The sequence below is a fragment of the Protopterus annectens genome, chromosome 1.part2 (assembly GCF_019279795.1).
Source record: "Protopterus annectens isolate FY-2018-M chromosome 1.part2, PAN1.0, whole genome shotgun sequence".
Taxonomy (NCBI): domain Eukaryota; kingdom Metazoa; phylum Chordata; order Ceratodontiformes; family Protopteridae; genus Protopterus; species Protopterus annectens.
In genome coordinates, this window is record NC_056727.1 from 566,898,580 (window position 1) to 566,920,964 (window position 22,385).

Consider the following 22,385-nt stretch of genomic DNA (forward strand, 5'->3'; position numbering starts at 1 on the left):
TTGTTTCTATATCCATCTCCTCGTCACATAGAAGTTTGTTTTTATGATTCTACTTTGGTTCATTCTCAGTCCTCTAAATCCTCAGACACAAAAAAACATTACTCTCCACCTTTTTTCCACAACCAAAATCTTATCCTTGCCAAAATTTCCACAAGATCCAGATTTCCAATATCACCTAAAATATTTTATCAATTCCTTCTCTATATATATCTCATCTATAGTCAAACCTATTTCTGGCAAGTACTGGTTGTGTACTATAGGACACAACAATCGCCCATATTTTCCATATGTCAGAACTATTGGGTAAGGTTGCAAGACGGAAGGCTTTTCTTACACAGAAAAACATCCAGGACTGGCTAAAGTTGGCAAAACAATACAGTCTCCCAAAAGCATGTGTGAAAATGTGTTATGGTCTGAGGAGACCCAAGATTTAACTTTCTAGTCGCAATTCCAAAAGGTACGTTGGGTGCAAAAACACTTTGCATCACCAAAAGAACACCATCCCCATGGTGAAGCATGGTGGTGGCAGTGTCATGCTTTAGGGTTGCTTTTCTTCAACTGGAACTGGGGCTTTAGGCAAGGTGGAAGGGAACACTTCCAAATGCCAGTCACTTCTAGCGCAAAACCTTCAGGCATCTGCTAGATAGCTGAATAGGAAAAGGAATTTCAGCTTTCAACACAATGACCCCAAGCATACATCCAAAACAACAAAAGAATGGCTTCACCAGAGGAAAATTAAAGTTCTGGAATGGCCCAGTCAGATCCCAGACCCAAATCCAATAGAAAGTGGGTGATCTGAAGAGGACTGTGCACGAGAGATACCCTCACAATCTAGATTTGGAGCAGTTTTGCAAGGAAGAGTGGGCAAATATTGCCAAGTCAAGATGTGCCATGCTGATAGACTCCTACCCAAGAAGACTGAATGCTGTAATTAAATCAAAAGGTGCTTCAACAAAGTATTAGTTTAAGGGTGTGCACACTTATGCAACCAGCTTATTGTACACTTTTTATTTTTTATATTTTTCCCCCAACAGATTTGTTTTTCAATTGAATTGTCCAGGTTATAAGTCACATTTTTTTGTGGTCTCATTTTTTATATCACAAAAACCTGGCATTTTAATAGGGGTGTGTAAATTTTAAATTCACTGTATTACTACACAAGAAAAGCACTTGCAGCACCCCTCTTGCCTCCGATTACCACTAACCACTTCTGAAAAATAGTTTTACTTGTACTTGATAATTCTGCCACTAACTTTATCAAAACCTTGTTCATTCTGTTAATCCTTATTAAACACCCAGTTCACTATCTCATCCCATGGTACAACAGACTAAACTCACAGTTCCTCCTTGTCAGGCAACACCAGCAATTTTTCATTCTGTATTCTACCATCTTCCAGCTCGGTTTCTAAAATTCTTCTCTGCATGTAATCAGTCTGAGAAACAGTTAAATGTTGCTTAATTGTACCATCCACTACAGTGACAGAATCAGCTTCTGATGTCTCAACAAGCATCTACCTTATCCAGATTTCCCTGTTCAGCATCCTTTTCTGCATTTCAAATGATTTTACACTACTCTCCTCCATGCTGTTACTTCTGCCAGCCTCCATCTTGGTAGTTCTTCCAAGCACTAGTGCAGCCCTGCAGTCTGGCACCATCTAGTGCTCAAAAGAGAGCAAGAGTAAGAAGCTCCCCAATGCCCCTGACAAATTTCCCCTAGAAGTATGCCACCTTTGGACTCCACTTAAGACAGGCCCCTAACCTTTGGGGGCCAACCTAGTCAAAGGATGGATACATAAATGAAATTAGTTTTAAGAGCCACTGAAAATAAGGTCTTCAGGCATACACATCCTATCACTCTGGAAAGGCCATGTAATCTGCTAGTTCAAATGGTGGAAGGGTCAGCTTCTCTAATGCGAGATTGATAATCATTATCAACACAACAGACACTGCAAACTCTCATGGAAACTACAGGGATCTGCTGCAAGCTACACCAGGAAACAGCTGAACAGACATTAAAATTGCTGGCAGATACCACAGAATCTGATGTATGGGTGCCCAGAAAGGATCTAGCCCATGAACCAGTAGCTTGCAGCCCAAGTAGAGAACCTTTTCCATTTTACTTTTAAAGGAATTTTTAGACAGGAAAAGCTCTGGGAAGAGGAAATGAACACTGTCATGGAACAATGCTATCAGCTATGCAATCAACATGAAAAAAAGCAAATATCTGGGGACGTTTTTTTTTTTTTTTTTGGTGTGAAAGTGTTGGTGGGGGTGGTCAAAGCAAAAATGGTGAAGTATGGCCCATGTTTTCCTGGGCCAGGAGGATTATTAGACCTGCAATATCCTTCTGCAGCCTAGCTCTGTGAATAAATCTCAGTGGAAACGACCTGGACATGGGTGTAGCACACCCCCTCATGCAGTCAAGGACAATCAGAAAGTAGTAACTAGATCAGATGGTGGCTGGAGATGCAGACAGACTACACAATGGCTTGCCTCATCTGCAGAGGCAGCTTGAATACTGACGGTGCTACATACAGCATCATAAAACAACAGCTCGTTTTGTCAGCCAAAAAGTTGGCTTGTCCTAGGGTGTGAATATCCACAAGGAAGTGTCGAGAGAGCCCACTGCCACAACCTTACAGCCTGTTGCCAGAGAGACAGATAACAGTTTGTACCTCTGCTCGAGAGGATACCAAACTGTAGCCATGCTGTCTGAATGAAGCGACAGATGAATTGTGGTGAGAGAGAGTCCTGGAAAGCCTGGAAGGAGACTAAATGTCTCATTTCCAGAATGCTCGGACTCCTAGCCAGACTATATTCCCAAAGCCTTTCACCCACTAAAGTGTCCCCACCAGAGGGCAAATGTATTTTCTTTAGTATGGCCTGCATCACAAACAGGTCAAATGGGTTCCACTTGGAAGAGAGATACGCCCACCAAGTAAGGTAGACTAACAGACTCTGGACAATTGTACTTGGAAAGAAAGTAGAGTTGGCGCACCCAGACCATTGTACTCCCCAGAGTTCAGTGCAACACCATCATATGAAACCTGGTGTGGAGGTGATATGAATATAGACAATGTCATTAAAATATAAGGTAAGGCAAATGTCTGCTGCTGGATAGGAGGGAGAGAGATGAACTGCTTGGCACAAAAACCAAAGCCCTCCTATGGGGAAAAATGTTCAAAACGTTGGTATCAAAGGAACAGCCTATAAAAGTCAGACCCTTCACAGGAAAAACTGGGACACAAAGCTCATTCAGGTGGAACAGGGGGGAAAAGAAACAAAACAAACCGCTCTTTTCCTTTGACTAAATGTGAAAAGTGCAGCCAGAAGCCAATCACCTAGTACATGTTTTAGCTGCCTGCAATGACATATATTGTTACAAAATGCACGCATGTATCACCATTAAAAATTTAAAACAGACCCTACAATTGATATTATAAACAAAAAATTACTGGGAAAGAACAGGCACTTGAAAAACAGACAGCTGTGGGAGTAAGAAAAACAAGAGTACTTAACCATAAATACCAATACATTTCAGCAAGAAAACAATGAGTCAGCCTAACTGTATTTCCACTGTGACAAGGCTCATCGCAGGGGAAAAATAAACAAACGCAAACCAACCTGGAAACAAGTGCATCTAAACCAACCTGGAAACAAGTGCATCTCCAGTGCACTACAGGACTAGGGAAGTTGGACTAGCCAGCCTGGTAAAGTTTTATTTGAATCTGCTCAGTGTTAATGCTTGCAGCAAAGATAGGTCCTGAAGTTCAAAGGATGGCCTCTTACAAGATCCTCATTCCTGCCCATTGCACCTTTGATTTTATCATCCTACATTGGTGGTCAGCAAGACGTGCTGTACCTCTTGATTGATACTCTGATAGGGGGTCCTCCATGTCCAAAACAAAAAGGGACAGGAGAGCATGTTCCAATTACAAGGTGATCACACACCTCAGGCTGCCTGGAAAAGTGGGTGCCAACATGTTGCAAGAGAGACTTCATCTTTGCATTGAGGAGGAGCAATGTGGATTCTGCCCCTGGATCAACTTTTTCCTGAAGAGTCATTGGGAGGTTGCAATATAATCTGTACATATTTATGTAGACCTGGAGAAAACATACCCCTGTATACCCTGAAACCTCTGGGGTGAGAATGATACAATAGGGCAGGTCCCTAGGATCATCCATGCATACAATTCAGTCCCTGTATTTGATAAGTAAAAGTTGAGTTCTCACACTTATTACGTCAGACACAAACAAGGGTTAGAGGCAGACTCCACCAAAGCAGAAAAAGGTACAGCCAAAATCTAGAAACTACAGTCTAGGGATACAGGGGGTTACAGTTTATTTCCTGATGACACTGCCCCATTAGCCTTAGGTAAATGGGAGTCACCAGTGTGCAACAGAGTAATTTGGTAAAGTATGAAACAGCTGGGACTAAAATTGGTACTTCCAAAACCAAAATGTCATTATTCTTCCTTGGAAAAGAAAGACTGTCACTCTACTGCATGTCAGAGGAGAGCTACTAATTCAGGTAAAGCAATTTAAGTGTCTTGGGGTACTGTTCCACAGTGAAAGCAGATGGCATTGGGAAACTGACTAATGGACAAATACAGTGGCAGCATCAGGAAACTGTAATGAGCCTGTGCTGGTGAAGTGAGAGGTAAGCGATCGGTCACAGGATGGAGCTCTCAGCTTACCAGTCAGTAAATCTGTGTTCCCACCCTTATCCATGGTTTAAAGCTTTGGGTAGGTTTACAGTATGTATGTTTTCATTTATGATGCAGCAGTTAGCATTATTGTCTCATCACATAGTTCTCAGGGTTTGTTTCTCAGTGGGTACCTTCCATGTGTCTACATGGGCTTACATCTCCAGTGTCTTCCAACGTCATAAAAAAGGCACACTACATTTGCACATCCTGCAATGAACTGGCATTTTGTCCAAAACTAGCACTCTGACTTACGCCCACTGCTTACCGGAACAGGGCCCAAACAGAATAAAGAGACTATCAGAAAATGAACCTACTTTATTTTACTTAGGCACTATTGGGGTTTAAAATAAGTAAACTTACTTAAAACAGGGTGTTAAAGTTAGCCCTCTGTGATGGATCATTATGCAAAATCCTAATTATCAATAATTTAATCTAGATCCTTTAATTATGTTTATTATCCCCTATATTGTGCTATTCTGGTTTCCAGTGGATGCACACTGCATACTTTCAATGAAGAATGTGGAGTCTCTCTCTATCCCTTTTGGGGAGCCTTTTTACATCTTGTAATGTGAATCGAAACATATTATAAACTTTTTTTCATATAGAAAGAAAGCTCGTGCTATGCCTAATTCCAGCAACAGTCACACGATAAAGTATCCAAAAAGAAAGAAAAAAAACGTTGCTGGAAACTGCCGATATTAAATCAGAATAAAATTTATTTGCAACACAAACCAATACGTTGTTAGCACTTTCGGGCCAAAACCCTTCATCAGACAAGTCAACATACACAAACAAACATTTAAAATACTCATCTACCAATGAGATGTTAGTAAAAAGCCCGCCTATTCTTGAGGGCTGGCTTAAGGGGCACAACATCATTCAGACCTGGAGCTCTGTGTGCTGTTAGTTCAAGGATCCATTTAGATTCCATTAATTCTGTTTGCTTTATATCACCACCTCTTCTATTTAAAACAACATTTAATATAACCCTAAAACTAAACTGATGTGTAGGATTGTTTTTATATGCCTATATAAGGCATTATGTTCATCACAGTTTCTAATTGATGACATATGCTGTAGTATCCTAACCTTGAGCATATTGTTTGTCTTCCCTACATAGTAGCTCGAACAGGACTTGCAATCTGCCAGATACACAACATCCGTTGTCCTACATGTTGCTTTCCCTTTTAAAAATATCCTCCTTCCATTCATCGGGTGTACAAAAACCACATCCCTATTAATGTGTTCACATGCCTTGCAGTGACCACATGGGACGGTGCCTGTCATTTTAGGCAAGCCTTTGGTGTTACTGGCCATCTTTTCTTTACAGAGCATGTCCTTTAGATTCCTGTTCTTCCTATAACCAAACTGGGGATTATTACCAACTATGTCCCTTAGTTGAACATCACTAGTAATAATATTCCAGTTCTTATTTATTATATCACAAACCCCCTTTATGTTGCTCCCATATGTCAACATAACTTTTAGCAACTATGTCATTCCCCTTATTCATCCTAGTCATGCTGATCCAGGGTCTGTACTTTTTCTGCCTACACACCCTGCCTTTATTTACTGCTCCCTCTATCAGACCTTCTCTATAGCCCCTTTCCTGAAAACATTTTTTCAACTTGATTATTTCCTCATCAAATTTGTCATCAACCATGCTTATCCTTGAAGTCCTACTCACCTGTCCTTGCACTACGTTAGAAAAAGTAAAACGGGGGTGCATGCTATCAAACGATAGCAACGTATTTTTCCAACACTCCTTCCTAAATAGTTGTGAACTAAAACCATTTTCTGTAAGTTTGACCCTAACATCCAAAAAATCTATGGAATCATTCCAACTATTGACACTAAACCTCAGAAAAGAGGTTGTGGAATGGAGGTATTCCACGAATCGTACTAGCTGCGAACCATCACCCTTCCATAAAATGAAAATATCGTCCACAAAACGCAGATATGTACCTATATGATGCCATTCAATATTCCCCAAAACATGTTGTTTCTCCCAATAGGAAAGGACAAGATTCGCATATGTATTAGCACAGGGGGTGCCCATGGCTACCCCCTGTTCCTGTCTGTACGTGGAATTAATGCCTAAAAAGACATTGTTCTCCAATACCAATGTCAATAGTTCTTTTATCAGATCCAATTTAGATTCCATAGCCCCCATGGTCCTTAGAAGTTCCACAACTGCTTAAATACCATAATTGTTGCCTGTAACAGTGAATAGGCTATGGACGTCAAGTGTGACCATTATTGAGCCACCTAAAAATACATTTCTGTTCAAATCACCCAAGACAGTGAGAAAGTGACCTGTGTCCTTCAATATACTCAATTTTATCTACAAATGGCCTTAGAGTGAATTCTAACCAAATCGTTATGTTCTCAGTGACCCACCCTCTGCCTGACACTATAGGCCTGAGGGGTGGGTCTGTTTGTGACTTGTGCATCTTGGGTAGGGCCTTGAACACAGGTATGACAGGCTTATATATCCTAAGGAAATCCAAAAGTTCCTGCATTATAAATAGATTTGTGTGCAACCAATGTAGTTGGCTGTGCACCCTGTCAATCACACATTTAACCTCAACTGGATTCAACTGTGCATATACATCACCCTCAGAAAGCATCTCTTTCATCTTCATTTTATACCAGTTTGTGTCTAGCACTAAGACAGCCCCACCCTTATCAGCCATTTTTATGGTTAGATCAGAGTTGTTACTTAAATCATCCAACGCTCGTCTCTGTTCTAAACTTAAGTTGTAAAATCTTTCATAGCCTCCTTTCTGAAAGTAGGCCATAAGGTCACTTTCACATTTACTGATGAACAAACTTAATGCTGGTAATAGGGGTGGAACAAAACAGCTGGGTTTATGTGGATTCATATTCATAGTGCCAACATCGCCAAAAAACTTTCGCAACATGACATTTCGGCAAAAAAACATAAGATCCATCACTACATCACTGTATACACACGCTTTACTTGGCACAAACGTTAGCCCCTTATTTAAGACAGCCAATTGTTCATTACTTAAAACATGCTTTGATAGATTAAAAACAATACCATCATCCAAAAAAGGAGTCAGTCCAATATTTTCCTTTTCTTGGTTAAGTCCCTGTCGTCGCTCAACGACCTCTTCCAAGAACCCCTCTTCTTCACATTGGCAGGTAACAGTCCCAAAAAATGTTGTTGGTCCGTCTTCACTTTGGGGTGAGCCGTTTCAAGATCACTCATTCTAGGTATGCTTTCCTGGCTGGTAGCAGGTATACCTTCCTGTTGTATAACCACTACATGTGCGGAGTAACTGTTACTATTACCTCGCATAGCCAGATCTCCTGATTTACCATCATTAGTTTCACTTGAAATTAGATGAACTGTGGTGTTCTTTCCTTCTTTATTGCCCATCGGGAAACAGTTGCAGCATTTGCAGCAATTGGAACTTATATTGGTGTTCCCTGCGAATTGCTAGGAACGACCACTTGCGGGACTAACGCAAAGTAAAGCGGGTGTATACAGTGATGTAGTGATGGATCTTATGTTTTTTTGCCGAAATGTCATGTTGCGAAAGTTTTTTGGCGATGTTGGCACTATGAATATGAATCCACATAAACCCAGCTGTTTTGTTCCACCCCTATTACCAGCATTAAGTTTGTTCATCAGTAAATGTGAAAGTGACCTTATGGCCTACTTTCAGAAAGGAGGCTATGAAAGATTTTACAACTTAAGTTTAGAACAGAGACGAGCGTTGGATGATTTAAGTAACAACTCTGATCTAACCATAAAAATGGCTGATAAGGGTGGGGCTGTCGTAGTGCTAGACACAAACTGGTATAAAATGAAGATGAGAGATGCTTTCTGAGGGTGATGTATATATACAGTTGAATCCAGTTGAGGTTAAATGTGTGATTGACAGGGTGCACAGCCAACTACATTGGTTGCACACAAATCTATTTATAATGCAGGAACTTTTGGATTTCCTTATGATAGATAAGCCTGTCATACCTGTGTTCAAGGCCCTACCCAAGATACACAAGTCACAAACAGACCCACCTCTCAGGCCTATAGTGTCAGGCAGAGGGTGGGTCACTGAGAACATATCGATTTGGTTAGAATTCACTCTAAGGCCATTTGTAGATAAAATTGAGAGTATATTGAAGGACACAGGTCACTTTCTCACTGTCTTGGGTGATTTGAACAGAAATGTATTTTTAGGTGGATCAATAATGGTCACACTTGACGTCCATAGCCTATTCACTGTTACAGGCAACAATTATGGTATTTAAGCAGTTGTGGAACTTCTAAGGACCATGGGGGCTATAGAATCTAAATTGGATCTGATAAAAAAAACTATTGACATTGGTATTGGAGAACAATGTCTTTTTAGGCATTAATTCCACGTACAGACAGGAACAGGGGGTAGCCATGGGCACCCCCTGTGCCAATACATATGCGAATCTTGTTCTTTCCTATTGGGAGAAACAACATGTTTTGGGGAATATTGAATGGCATCATATAGGTACATATCTGCGTTTTGTGGACGATATTTTCATTTTATGGAAGTGTGATGGTTTGCAACTAGTACGATTCATGGAATACCTCCATTCCACAACCTCTTTTCTGAGGTTTAGTGTCAATAGTTCGAATGATTCCATAGATTTTTTGGATGTTAGGGTCAAACTTACAGAAAATGGTTTTAGTTCACAACTATTTAGGAAGGAGTGTTGGAAAAATACGTTGCTATCGTTTGATAGCATGCACCCCCGTTTTACTTTTTCTAACATAGTGCAAGGACAGGTGAGTAGGACTTCAAGGATAAGCATGGTTGATGACAAATTTGATGAGGAAATAATAAAGTTGAAAAAATGTTTTCAGGAAAGGGGCTATAGAGAAGGTCTGATAGAGGGAGCAGTAAATAAAGGCAGGGTGTGTAGGCAGAAAAAGTACAGACCCTGGATCAGCATGACTAGGATGAATAAGGGGAATGACATAGTTGCTAAAAGTACACAAACAAAACAAAAAGTTATGTTGACATATGGGAGCAACATAAAGGGGGTTTGTGATATAATAAATAAGAACTGGAATATTATTACTAGTGATGTTCAACTAAGGGACATAGTTGGTAATAATCCCCAGTTTGGTTATAGGAGGAACAGGAATCTAAAGGACATGCTCTGTAAAGAAAAGATGGCCAGTAACACCAAAGGTTTTCCTAAAATGACAGGCACCGTCCCATGCGGTCACTGCAAGGCATGTGAACACATTAATAGGGATGTGGTTTTTGTACACCCGGTGAATGGAAGGAGGATATTTTTAAAAGGGAAAGCAACATGTAGGACAACGGATGTTGTGTATCTGGCAGATTGCAAGTCCTGTTCGAGCTAATATGTAGGGAAGACAAACAATATGCTCAAGGTTAGGATACTACAGCACGTCATCAATTAGAAACTGTGATGAACATAATGCCTTATATAGGCATATAAAAAACAATCCTACACATCAGTTTAGTTTTAGGGTTATATTAAATGTTGTTTTAAATAGAAGAGGTGGTGATATAAAGCAAACAGAATTAATGGAATCTAAATGCATCCTTGAACTAAAAGCACACAGAGCTCCAGGTCTGAATGATGTTGTGCCCCTTAAGCCAGCCCTCAAGAATAGGTGGGCTTTTTACTAACATCTCATTGGTAGATGAGTATTTTCTTGTCTGATGAAGGGTTTTGGCCCGAAAGCGCTAACAACGTATTGGTTTGTGTTACTAATTTATTCTGATTTAATATCAGCAGTTTCCAGCAACGTTTCTTTTTTTTGGAAACTTTTTTCATGAATGTACGTGCCGTACATTTTGCACACCTGGGTATACTTACACTTCATTTCTATTTTGTAAAATTTCAGATTTTACCAGTTGATAACTAGTTTGTGGTTGGAGGATAAAAATAAAAGCTAGCTTAATACATACACAACGGACTAATATTTCAATCTGCCTACCTCCTCAAACTAAAGAGATGGATATATTTATATACAGATTGACTGTTCCCTCCATATCTGAACTACTAAAGCACTGTGCCAAGTTTCCCTACTTCCTAGGAAATAAGAGTATAGTGTGTTGTATGCAGATTCTGCTTATAAAATTGTTTGCACGCACAAATTAAAACATTGCAAACATGAACAAACTACGCTTCAAGTAAAGCATATCTTTATGTCTGTATTTTGGACATTTGAGTATCCCCATTAACACTCCTACGTTTAGCACTGATATAAAGTTCCAGTCCTCCTCCTAGTTTAAATTGCCATTATGGAGCATCTCTTTCAATGTCCCTCTACATCTGCTTTAGATTTACCACTCACTCAGTCAAGTCAAAAAATGCAGGGGGTGTAATGGACACAAATACCACAAAACAGAACCTTTGTGATGTTACAGACTATCAGCTCAGCTGACTGAGCTCACCTCTGTACTGTTGACCCTTCCCAGTGTTATATATTCAGAAATACTTGCTCTACATAATCACTGAGGTGGGGGGGTTTACCACCCCCACTCCCTCACAGCCACCCACAGTACCTCCTTTCAACAGTAGCTTACAACTACTAAGCACTATTAAAAGGCACAGACGCTTTATTAGTAAGTCGAGCAGACTGGAATGTTTTCCAGGACACTTGGGCTTCAGAAAAGTTGTACCTTCAGTACTGATCACATGTGGTTGTTCCGTTTTGCTGAATTCAACTCTGATTCAGCAGCTGGCCAGGGTAGGGGGCATCATCAAGAAATACTCTAAAGTTCTGTACTTTGATTTCTTTATAAAGTTCAATATATGAAAATAAAAATCTGTAATATAATCCCTCTAAGATGCAAGATTCCAGCACATGTTAAAGACTGAAAGAACTTTGCCAACTCTGTTAGTAACAATATTTTAAACACAGACTATTAAAATCTGGTTCAAGTAGTTGGCCTGTAGCCAAGAAGACTGCAGAAAAAGGTAGAGCTGAGTGTTCAACAGTTGTCTCCTCTGCCCTGGAGAAAAGAAAAAAAAAAGAAAAAATTCTGCAGCAGTGGTTTTTGGAGTGTAGAATCTGGAACCTTTGGGTCAACAGCATCCCCCACCTCCTGACACCAGCAACTCGACTTGTGGAAAAGGTCAGGACTAAGTGGCTGAAGGACACCCCCCACCCCAAAAAAAAAAAAATACCAAGTGCAGGTAAATGGAGCATTATCATCATCACACAGTACTGCCACAAAGCAAATTAAGGACAGAAGCAGCACCTAAATGCTTTATTCCATGCATAGGTCCTGTGGATCAGAGCATGTGTATGTACCTTTAAGGAGCATTTCCAGATGTACCACATGCCTATAAATACTGAGCACATGCAGGTAGCAGTGCCATTTTGAGAGAACAGCCACAGTGTTAACATGTATGAGTGTGGTAGTCCGTCTGGTTACAAGTTTAAGTAACGAAGCCTCATTTCTGATGTGTGTGTGTGTAATAAAACTGCTTGATCTGAACCCTTGTCTGGTCAGGATAAAAAAGACCAGACATTCAAGCGACATGGTGTCAGAACTGGGATTAAAACAGCAACTTCAAGCCACAAGATGCATAGTTGAAGGCAAAGGCAGATTGAGCTCCGTTTCACTCAACCAGCTCAGACAAAAAAAAAAAAAACTCAAGATAACTGCACAAATGATTTAATTTAGCACAGAAAATGAAAGGGCATAATTATAAGGCACAACGCATTAATCAAATGAGTAGCACAAAAACGTATTAAGCAAATGAAAGGCACAAACCGCATTAATAAACAAAATGGTAGAAACTAAGCTATTTGATAAAACTAGAAGAGATATTCATATCGGGCTCAGAATTGCCTTTGGATTGCGCAACAAGCAAGTTTAGAGTAAAACGGGCACAAGTATGAGCATAATAAGATGGGCATAACTAGTATAATAAAAGGGCAAAATAAGCTTAAAGGCAAGGTGATAAAGACCATGTTTGGGCACAAACTATTTTGCATTGACCGAAGCCATTCAAAGCATAAATATTGTTGGTCGAAGTATCTCAGAGTGTGCAAAATGTTTGCAGTGTGTGTGCTTTATTATGATGCAACAATTTCAGAGAGTTTGCTGGGTGCAAAGTACAGTTATAATGCAAAGTGCAGTCAAAGTACAGCCATTTTGAAAAGTTTATTGTGCTGCTTGAAATGGTGGCTTTCAGTGAATAAGTGTTTCCGCAAAGTACAGCCATTTTGAAGAGTTTTTGTGCTGTGCTGTGTACAGGTTTATTTTCAAAGTGTATTCATCTCAAAAAGATTCTTACTCTGAGCTTCTTCCACAGTGTACAAAGTAGTCATTTCAAAGTATTTCTTACACTGAAAAGGAGTGGTTTCACAAAGTGAAGTGATCCGAGTGTTCTTATGCTGTGGAGGCTTATTTGGCAAAGTGCAGTTATTTCAAAGAGTTTGTTGTGCTGTTGGGCATAACTACAAGTACTGGCACATCTTTGTGCATGTATGTTCGTACAAGATTTCAAGCACCTTCACTATTGTGTGTTTGAGACGGCAGAGGCATTTCGCAGACCAGGTCCACTTGTGTTTGATCATAATATAGCACAGAACTGGACAGTATTCAAGCAGGAATATGATATTTTCATACAAGCAGCTTATTCTGACAAAGAGGATTGTGCAAGGGCATTCATTATGCTTAACTTAACTGGGTCAGAAGCTATTGAAAGAGTGTTCATTTGTGTATGCACCAAAAGTATATGCAGGAGAGGGGGAAAATCATATTGCGATACTGGCTGAAATCAAGGGAGGACCCCCAAGTGCTTAAAAACAAATTTAGAGAAATGTGCAACCCCCAGACAAATGTTACATTACACCTATTTTATACAAGAGACCAAAAAGCCAGGCAAAACTTTTTCAACTTATATCACTGGCTTGAGAAATAAACCTAAAATGTGCAGCTTTGGTTACTTGGAAAATGACAAAGGACAGGCTTGTGTGCTGTTAACAGTGCTGCAGTGAAGAAGATTTTGCTTCGCGACAGTGAATTTAGCATTAAACAAAGCCATAGAGATTTGCCAAATCCATGAGTTCACAGAAAGGCACACAAGTATGCTTGCAAGTGTAACAGCATGGTTTCAGCAGCCTCTAGAGCAAATGTAGACAGCATGTGGCAAGCAGAAGCAGGCCTAATCACATGGCAGCTGCAGGGATCCCTTGGAAAAACGTGCAACTTTCTAGCAAGTTCCAAGACTAGCTCAGTACAATATAAAAGTGAGCCAGCAAAACCCAAGTCGTCTTATTGTTAAATGTCGTAAGTGTGGAGCCAACAAGAGAAGTGCTTAGCATTTGGTCAGCAATGCCACAAGTGTAAAAAAGTATTTCCAAGATTTTGCAAATCAAGCAAGCCTCACTTATTATAAAAGGTCACTCAAAAAAGCAAGTAGATCACAGAGAGCTGTAACCCTACTTTCTATGTAGATGGTGCATCAGTGGTCGTTGAAAAGTTTAATGCAGTAGCTTTACTGGCAAAGAATGAAGTAGTTTGTACTGTTCTGATCAATGGCAAGCCCATAGAGCTCAAAGCAGACAATGGTTCAAAGTGTAATGTCAGCAGAAATATTTGCTGAAAAGAAAGCAGGTGAGCAACTTAATTTGGTCAATTGTGCAAAGCTTGTTGCTTATGGAGGTGAAGAGATTTAAACCAAAGGCTCAGTAGTGCTTTCATGCTATTTGGTTGGGAAGCAAAGACCTGTGCAGCCATTATTAGGTCTCAAGAGACAGTTTGAGAATGAAACTGCTTTCTTTACTTCATTTTGGTGAGTAATGCTTGATCGCAAATCTTCACTATTGGCTACATTCATTATCCCATTTGGTAGATACAGATTCCTCAAGATGCCTTTTGGAATAAATTCTGCCAGTGAAGTCTTTCAGTGCGCAATGGAGCAAATTTGTTCAGGCTACCCGTGTGCAAGAACAGTTGATTTACTGGTTGGAGGTAATGGTGAAGCAGAGTATGACAGAAACCTTGGGGAAGTTCTGAACAAAGCACGTGAAGTTTTAAAGCTCAATTCTCTGAGGTGCAAATTACCAGAAGTTACTTATGTAGGTCATTTATTTACCAGTACAGGCTTACGACCAGATCCTTCTAAACAAGCAACCATTCTTGAGATGCTAGCTCCAGACATGTCCAAGCTCTACAGCGTTTTCTTGGCATGCTTAACTAGTTGGACAAATGTATCCCTGACTTTAGTGAGTTATCAGCACCGATACAAAAATGTCACGTGGTCACGGTTAGACCACCAGAGAGCATTTGATAAACTCAAACAGCAAATTGCTAACCTGCCTATATTAACATACTATGATACCAAACCATCAGTTCTTTTCTGTGATGCTTTAAAGTTCGGTCTTGGTGCAGTTATTCTTGGGCAGACCTGTTGCCTACACATCTAGAAGCTGCATGAAAAGGAGATACACAGTATGCATAAATTCAGAAGGAAATGTTGGCAATTGTGTTTGCATGTTCAAAGTTCCATGATATTTATGGCCAAGCTATCCAGACTGACCACCAACCTCTACTCACGAAGCTTATTTGACTAATGACATGGAAGTGTGTAATTTTTCTACCATGAGACTTGGATCATACAAAGACAGATCCAATTTTTCAAAAGCTCAACCACTTCATCAATGTAGGATGGCCGTCAAAGCAATCATGTGTACTGCCAGAAGGGCGGCCTTATTTTCCATATTGTGATGAGATACTGATGGAAGAGCACATCATTTTCAAAGATCCAGAAGTTTAGTCAGATTTTGCGTTGTGGGCACCCAGGTTCAGATTCTACCAAAGAAGGGCAAGAGGGCTAATATTTTGGCCTTCTCTAGCAAAGTGCTTTCTTCTTGTTAAGTATGCAACAGTACTATGATGCATTTGCAAAGAGAGCCACTTCAGCTAAGCCAAATTCCTGAACTACCTTGGTCCACAGTAGCACCCGACATATTTGTGTGGAACAATCAGCATTAGTATTGGTAGACTCTTACTCGAACTGGTTTGAGATAGACTTGCTACCTAACCTAACATCCAGTGCCATTACTAAGATGAAATATCATTTCTCAGTCCGTGTAGTCAACACAAAGTTATTTCTGACAATGGTTCTCAGTTTACCAGTCAACTGTTTTAGATATTTGTTAAAGAGTGGGACTTCGTGTTACTAGCAGTACTGAATATGCAGTAGCGTACAAAGCAATTACTGGAAAGTCAAAGTGTGGAAAGCCGGATATCTTCTTGAATTTGTCTCTATAATATACCCTGTGATAACCTATTTGGCTTGCCTACTCAGAGACTTCTACCTAGGCAAGTCAGAAAAACCTTGCCTATCAGTTCTAGTTTGTTGGTGCCCAATGCTAAAAACAAAGCAATCAAACCCAAACTTTTAGAAGCATTCTTCTCACAAGTCCAGATATGATAAAATGAGCAGATTTCTTTCTCCATTAAAAGACAGTGAGGATGCAAACTGCAAAAGGATTTGATCGAATTGGTCAAGTGAGAGGTATTTGTACAAAGCAGAGATCCTACTTAGTGGAATCTGAGGGTATAGAGTGCAGGAGAAACCACAAACATCTTCTTCCTGTATCAAACAATATTGCAGCATTGTACCAGTGATACAGACTCTAGATATTAGAGCAACCCTGACAATGTTCATACCGAAGACCATGTCTTTGTATCCATTCCCTGTTCCTGAGGACATACCAGTTGTTCCCAAAACTGAACATTCCTTGAAGACCGTCCCCATTACTAGATCGAATTCTGACTTGTCACATGATCAGGTCATATTTCCAGACCTACTGTAAAATATAAAACAATCATGTCCAGGTTGCTGTGCATGTGTCTGATTTTGTAGGACTGTCACATAATTAGTTCTGTACAACTGCATGCCAAAAGATAATTTTTGTAAATTGCATGTCATTGAATACTGTCATTTCATATATGGACTATTTCTCAATGAGGGAGGATGTACATCAGATTGTGTGTATGTACCTTTAAGAAGCATTTCCAGATGTAGCACGTGCATACAAATACTGAGCACATCCAGGCAGCAGTGCCATTTTTGAGAGAACATACATGAATGGGGTACTATGTTTATAAGTTTAAGTTACAAAGCCTCATTTCTGGTGTGTGTGCACACACAAAGCTGCTTATACTGAACCCACAAATGTTTGTCTGTTTTATTCTGACCAGACGAATGACAGATCCCCTCCAATTATCTATGGTTTGACCCCAGTTATCCTCATGAGGTTTAATATACAATTAACTAGGGTTAGGCAAAACTATAACCAAATAAGATAGATTATTTCAAGCACCAAAATGAAATTGCCTAGGCTGAATATGGGCAGCGAGGCAGCTAGCCAATTACCTGTGACCCTAAGTAAACAAGCTACTTACTAGCATACAATGGAATTTGCTAATTGTGCCTGTGAATTTACTTCTATAGATAACTTGATGTTACAATGGGTTGGGTTTTTAAGCAGATACTGCATTTGACAAAGCACCCACTTTTACGGAAGAAATGTGAACCTGCACAAACTTTCTGCAAAAAATAAATAAAATAAAATGAGGTGAAGAAGGCAAACTTTGTATTGTGGGGAGGCACCTACTTAAAACTCAACTGTCCCCGATTTTGCCTCATTTTAACCACCTTTATTACTACTGAAGACATAGGAACATATATATATATATATATATATATATATATATATATATATATATATATATATATTTATATTTAATAGAAAAGAAAAAGAAAAGAACAGTTTTCATGCATTACATGTGTTCTTATATTTCAACTGCCATTCCCTCCAACATTAGATTGCTAAGTTGCTGCCTTCCCTTAAATTTCACTCCTCCTCCTGAACATTAATTCTATATGTAGTCTTCCCTTACCAAGATCTCACTTCTAGTTCTTTTATCTCCAACTTTTATCTCAATATTTCAATTACAACTGGTTTAGATATTGATTTCCATTTTCTAGTATTTTTTTTTGGCATCAAATAGTATTAAACTTAAGGTCTTACTATGCGTAGACAATTCAGATGCATTTACTTCCATTTGTTTACCAGTAAAGTCCGACTGGTAAAACAAGCCTCTTTTCGGTGGAAGCAGAGGGAGAAAAGCTACACAAGAAACAGTAGCACATACAGAATACTTCAGTAACAGCAGCATTACATACAAAAAAGGATGAATAAAGCCAATAATTATGAAATAAGCAAATCCTGCAGCAGCATAATTAGCACTGGGTGCAGTTTACTTGTAGTACATTAGGTCAAATATGCATTTTGTTATACAAAAAGAGTAAGAGAAAGTTACTGACGTATGTGTACATAGGAAAGGAGGTTTAGGAAGAAATTAGTCTGGGTAATGGCAGGGACACAGGCAAGAGCAGGAAAGGTTTAATTTGTCACTGAATGTGTACTGTTGACGGGAGGGTAACAGAGTTCCAGAATTTTGAGATACAATTCTGAGTAAAAAGCATTTACTGCTTTGTTGTGAGCTTTGTGAATTGAAAGGAGAGGTTTGTTAGTAAAGCGGAGAGCTCTGTTAGTGTAGTTGGAGTATACTGATTAGGGCAGGGCATTTTTGAGGCTGAAAGACTAAATGTGTGCAAACTGAAGTTGAGAGAAGGTAGCTCAAGTCAATTCTGGTGCCCGAGGGGCACTACAGTGAAAAAACAAAAACACTAGGGCCACAGGCTGAGTAACTATAAATATACCACGTTTTAGTGTACAATTCCTTTAAATCAACGCTTTCTTCGACAAGAAATAATACAAACTTGTACAAATTCACTTAAATACCTTAACTAATAAAGCACAGATGAAAATCAATTAGTCAAATAAAACTAGTTAAATTAAAACAGTCTCAAAACAGTGGGGTGGGAGGGGTTAGAGAAATTTGAACTAAATTAATTTTCTATACCCTCTTTTCTACGATGTATTTAAATTTTTTAAAAAAACATTTAATATACATTACCGACACCTGTTTTTAACTTAATCTGCCATCTGGTCTCTCTCTGTTCCAAATAGTTTTTTTTAAAAATCACCCCCTCTCAAGTCAATTTTACCCTGTTCCAACACTGAAGATATATATTTTTTTAAAACCAGAATACTCCTGACTATGCTTATATAAAGCATTCTTGTTCCCTTTTTTATCCCATACAGGTGTTCCCTAATCCTTCTGTTTAAGTGCATAGTGGTCATCCCAACATAAAAGCTTGACATTTTACTACATACTGCCACATACCCCTGGAGTTTTACAACAGAATATGCTTGGTACTCTGATGGTGTAAGTAATATGAGGAAGTTCAATATACGAACCATCCAAAAATCTACCTACACATGGCACACCTATAACACTTACACATGCCATGTGACTTGCTGGTAATGGGAACCACGGTGGTCACGGTGTCCTTACCCTTTTCTAACGAAGTCTTCTGTGCACAAACCTGGGCTTAGCCGCCACCACTTTCAATAGATCTTGATTACCCTTGATAAATTCCCAATTTTTCTCAATAACACTACGAGTGTTACCCCCTATCCATGGTCAGTTGCACATCAAAAACACAAATGCCCCTGCTCCAGGTCTTTCGTATCACCCCACCTGTGATTAGAGGTCATGGACTTTTTCAAAATAGGAGGGTACCAAGTATCCCTCGTCCTACACTTTCCTAGCCTGTTCTCTCAAGGAACTTTCATAACCTCAGTCAGCGAACAAATTGAGAAAATATTCAAATTCACTGGCCAGCAGGTGATCTTCACTGGTCATCCTGCTGGCTCTAATGAACTGCCCTTTCAGTATATTGTTCTTTATAAACTTGGAATGCTGACTGGAAAAAAGTAACTGTTCATAAAGGTCTTCTTCCTATAAATCTTACTCAAACTTTTTTCCAGTATCATCCCACTTTAAATTGACATCCAAGTAGTTTACACACATGCCTACATCACCCAAGACAAATTAATTTAACTTGTGTACAAACAATTCAACACCTTCCACATATTACAAAAACTAAAATCAATAAACCTTTTGTAATTAAAAAGAAATTTCACATTTTGTAACTAACACTTGATTTTCCAAAAGAACTATTAAATCACAATAAAAGTTCATTTCTGTATTGTCCATACTTGTTTGCTTATTTAAATAAGCTCCAACATATTCCACACCTTTGGTGTGTGGGATGGAGGTGTACAAGGAAACCACATCCAAACAGTAATATGTTGATTAGGATCAAACACAAAAAAGTTTAATCGAAGCTTCTCATGCTATGTAAAAAATCCCAGGAATCTTAAAAAAAAAATCCATTTTCTGAACTAAGGGATTCAAGCATCTACCATCAAGGATAGGTCTGAATGGAGGCTCAATTAAACTCGTGGGTTTTAGGAATACCAAACAGGACACCTATTTTAGGGTTCTCTGTTACAAAAAGTATATTTCGTCTGATTTAAATCACCACACAAAGCTGTCGTACAAAAAGCTGGAAATATATTTATAACATCTAAAAAGGTCACTAACTTCCACTTTCATGTATTCGTGTTCATTACTTAACATGTTCTCCATTTTAGTAATGCAACTACTCTGGTCCATAACCACTAGTATTCCCCCTTGTCACTTTTCATTACTCTAATGTCCTTGTTACTGGACATTTTTTTCATAGCAGATCTCATTTCAATACTTTTAAATTGTCATAAATGGGAACTGTAGGCTGGAGCGGGGCAAAGTAAGCGGCAGCTCCCATGCCAGCAAGAGGTCGTGGGCATTATCCGTGCGACATAAACGGAAACAGCAAGTAATCATCCAGGTTTCTGCATTTTGTCCTACCTTTCATGAAATAATGCATTCAGTAAAAATAGCCTCCCAGCAGTAATTTACCTACTCCTTTCAACTGCTTACATATTAACCTACTTCCTGAATTTTCAGTCTCAAATTATATGCAGGTCCACAAAATGCAACTTGCAAAACTGCTGTATCTTGAGATAAATTCTCTTCAACACGTACTTTACACACCTGCTCATCGCACTACTTGAGTGCATCTTGGCAACTATCTGTAACGTTACCTGTGAGCCAACATCAGAGTAAACTAAGGCTACACACCGCCATCTATCCATTATCCTGTAGGTATCCTTACACCATTTACTGCACAAGACAAATTCACTTAAAACATGACTGTTACCCCTTGTTCTGCTAAAGCACTTTCATTTGAAACTGCATTTATTTATTAATTAACGTACTGATTCCCAAGATATTACGAGTCTGCAAACTGCACTTTTGCATAGCGCGCGCACACACACTGCAACCATGCATTAGTTTCTTTTGGTTTAATAGTATGAACACGGAGTCGGCTTCTGGAACATCAAGGACACAATTCAGTTAGTGTATTTTATTTTAAATTTAGCTGATTTGGTGGACTTGACATAGGATACTTTTCAGCCACAACTGGTGAACCAGGTGGTGCATACATGCACACCATGCTTGAAGGGTTTGCAAAGACATAAGGCGGTACTGTAGTGTACCGAGTATGCGCGCGCGCACACACACACACACATGCATACACATACAGATCAGTTATCAAATAAATTGTGTAAGGCTGTACACCTCATGTTTCTCATTATTTTAAGACGCAAACAGTTTCTTGAACTGGTGGGACTTTTTATATACTCATAACAGTATACACGGTTTTCAGTGTGGCACACAACTATGACAACAGCTGCAGCTGAAAATAAAATATTTCACGTGCTTAGTCTGTTGAATTGGCAGCTAAACAGAGACGGACAGCAACAAATTCAACTAAGCAACCTTGAACAAAAACGAGCGTATTTAAAACAAATAGGCAACAAGTATCAGAACCGGTGCAGCAGCTGGAGAGAGAAGTACATAAGCAGCGGTTTCCATACCTGTCTTTGATCTCACCCTGGCTTAGACCAAGTTTGGTGCATTGGGCTTCAGCCACCGACACCCCACGGCACGACTTAACGGGGTAAATAAACAGCTTCGAGACGGTACCCACTTTTATCCGTTCACGACTGCGCTCTCGCAGTACAGCTGCACCCATTAAACACACCCCAGCCCCAAGAGTAGCCAGCCCAGCGGCCCCGGCTAATCCTCGCAAATAGACCCCGACTCCTACAGCCGCAAGTCCGACCCCAGCAGCTAGGAGACAGTTCCTGGGAATTTGGGATATGCATTCACGAAAAGGCATGACTTTCTTCTGCTAATCCTAAACGCTGACTGCTTCAGCAACACATCCAAAGACCTTCGGTATTATCTGCGCACAGCTGCTCTGGGAAGGGGTGTTACCTCTTACTTGTACGTCACCACCAGCACCCCCTCCCCCTCTCTACAAATCCTGCGCCCCTGTTTGTTGTGGTCTTCTCCACTCCACCTGGCATCAATTCAAACGAGAGTGGGAAGTGTTGCTGTGGTTTCCGAGAAGGGGTATTATGTGTCTAGTAGTTTTGTAACTGTTTGATGCGTCTTCAGCATATTTACAGGGTGATTTTGTTTGTTGCTTCCTCTGCATGTTGCCGTTTTTGAGTAACATTCTTTTTATTTAAAATGTTAGCATACACTTTAGCTGTGCACATTATTTGCATGTGTCCATATGTAAAACGGAGTACATACATTGACCTGAAAATGATATTGATATTCA

The 22,385-nt window shown here is 39.6% G+C and overlaps 1 protein-coding gene across 1 annotated transcript in view; it reads right to left on the bottom strand.

The window, feature by feature from the left end:
• LOC122790246 (mitochondrial amidoxime reducing component 2-like) overlaps positions 1–22,047 on the bottom strand; it is a 241,923-nt gene extending 219,876 nt beyond the window's left edge. Inside the window, exon 1 of the mRNA XM_044057781.1 lies at positions 21,631–22,047. Coding sequence (XP_043913716.1) covers positions 21,631–21,935 — 305 coding nt within the window. The 5' untranslated portion in view covers positions 21,936–22,047. The remainder of the gene's footprint in view (positions 1–21,630) is intronic.
• Positions 22,048–22,385: the final 338 nt, after the last annotated feature.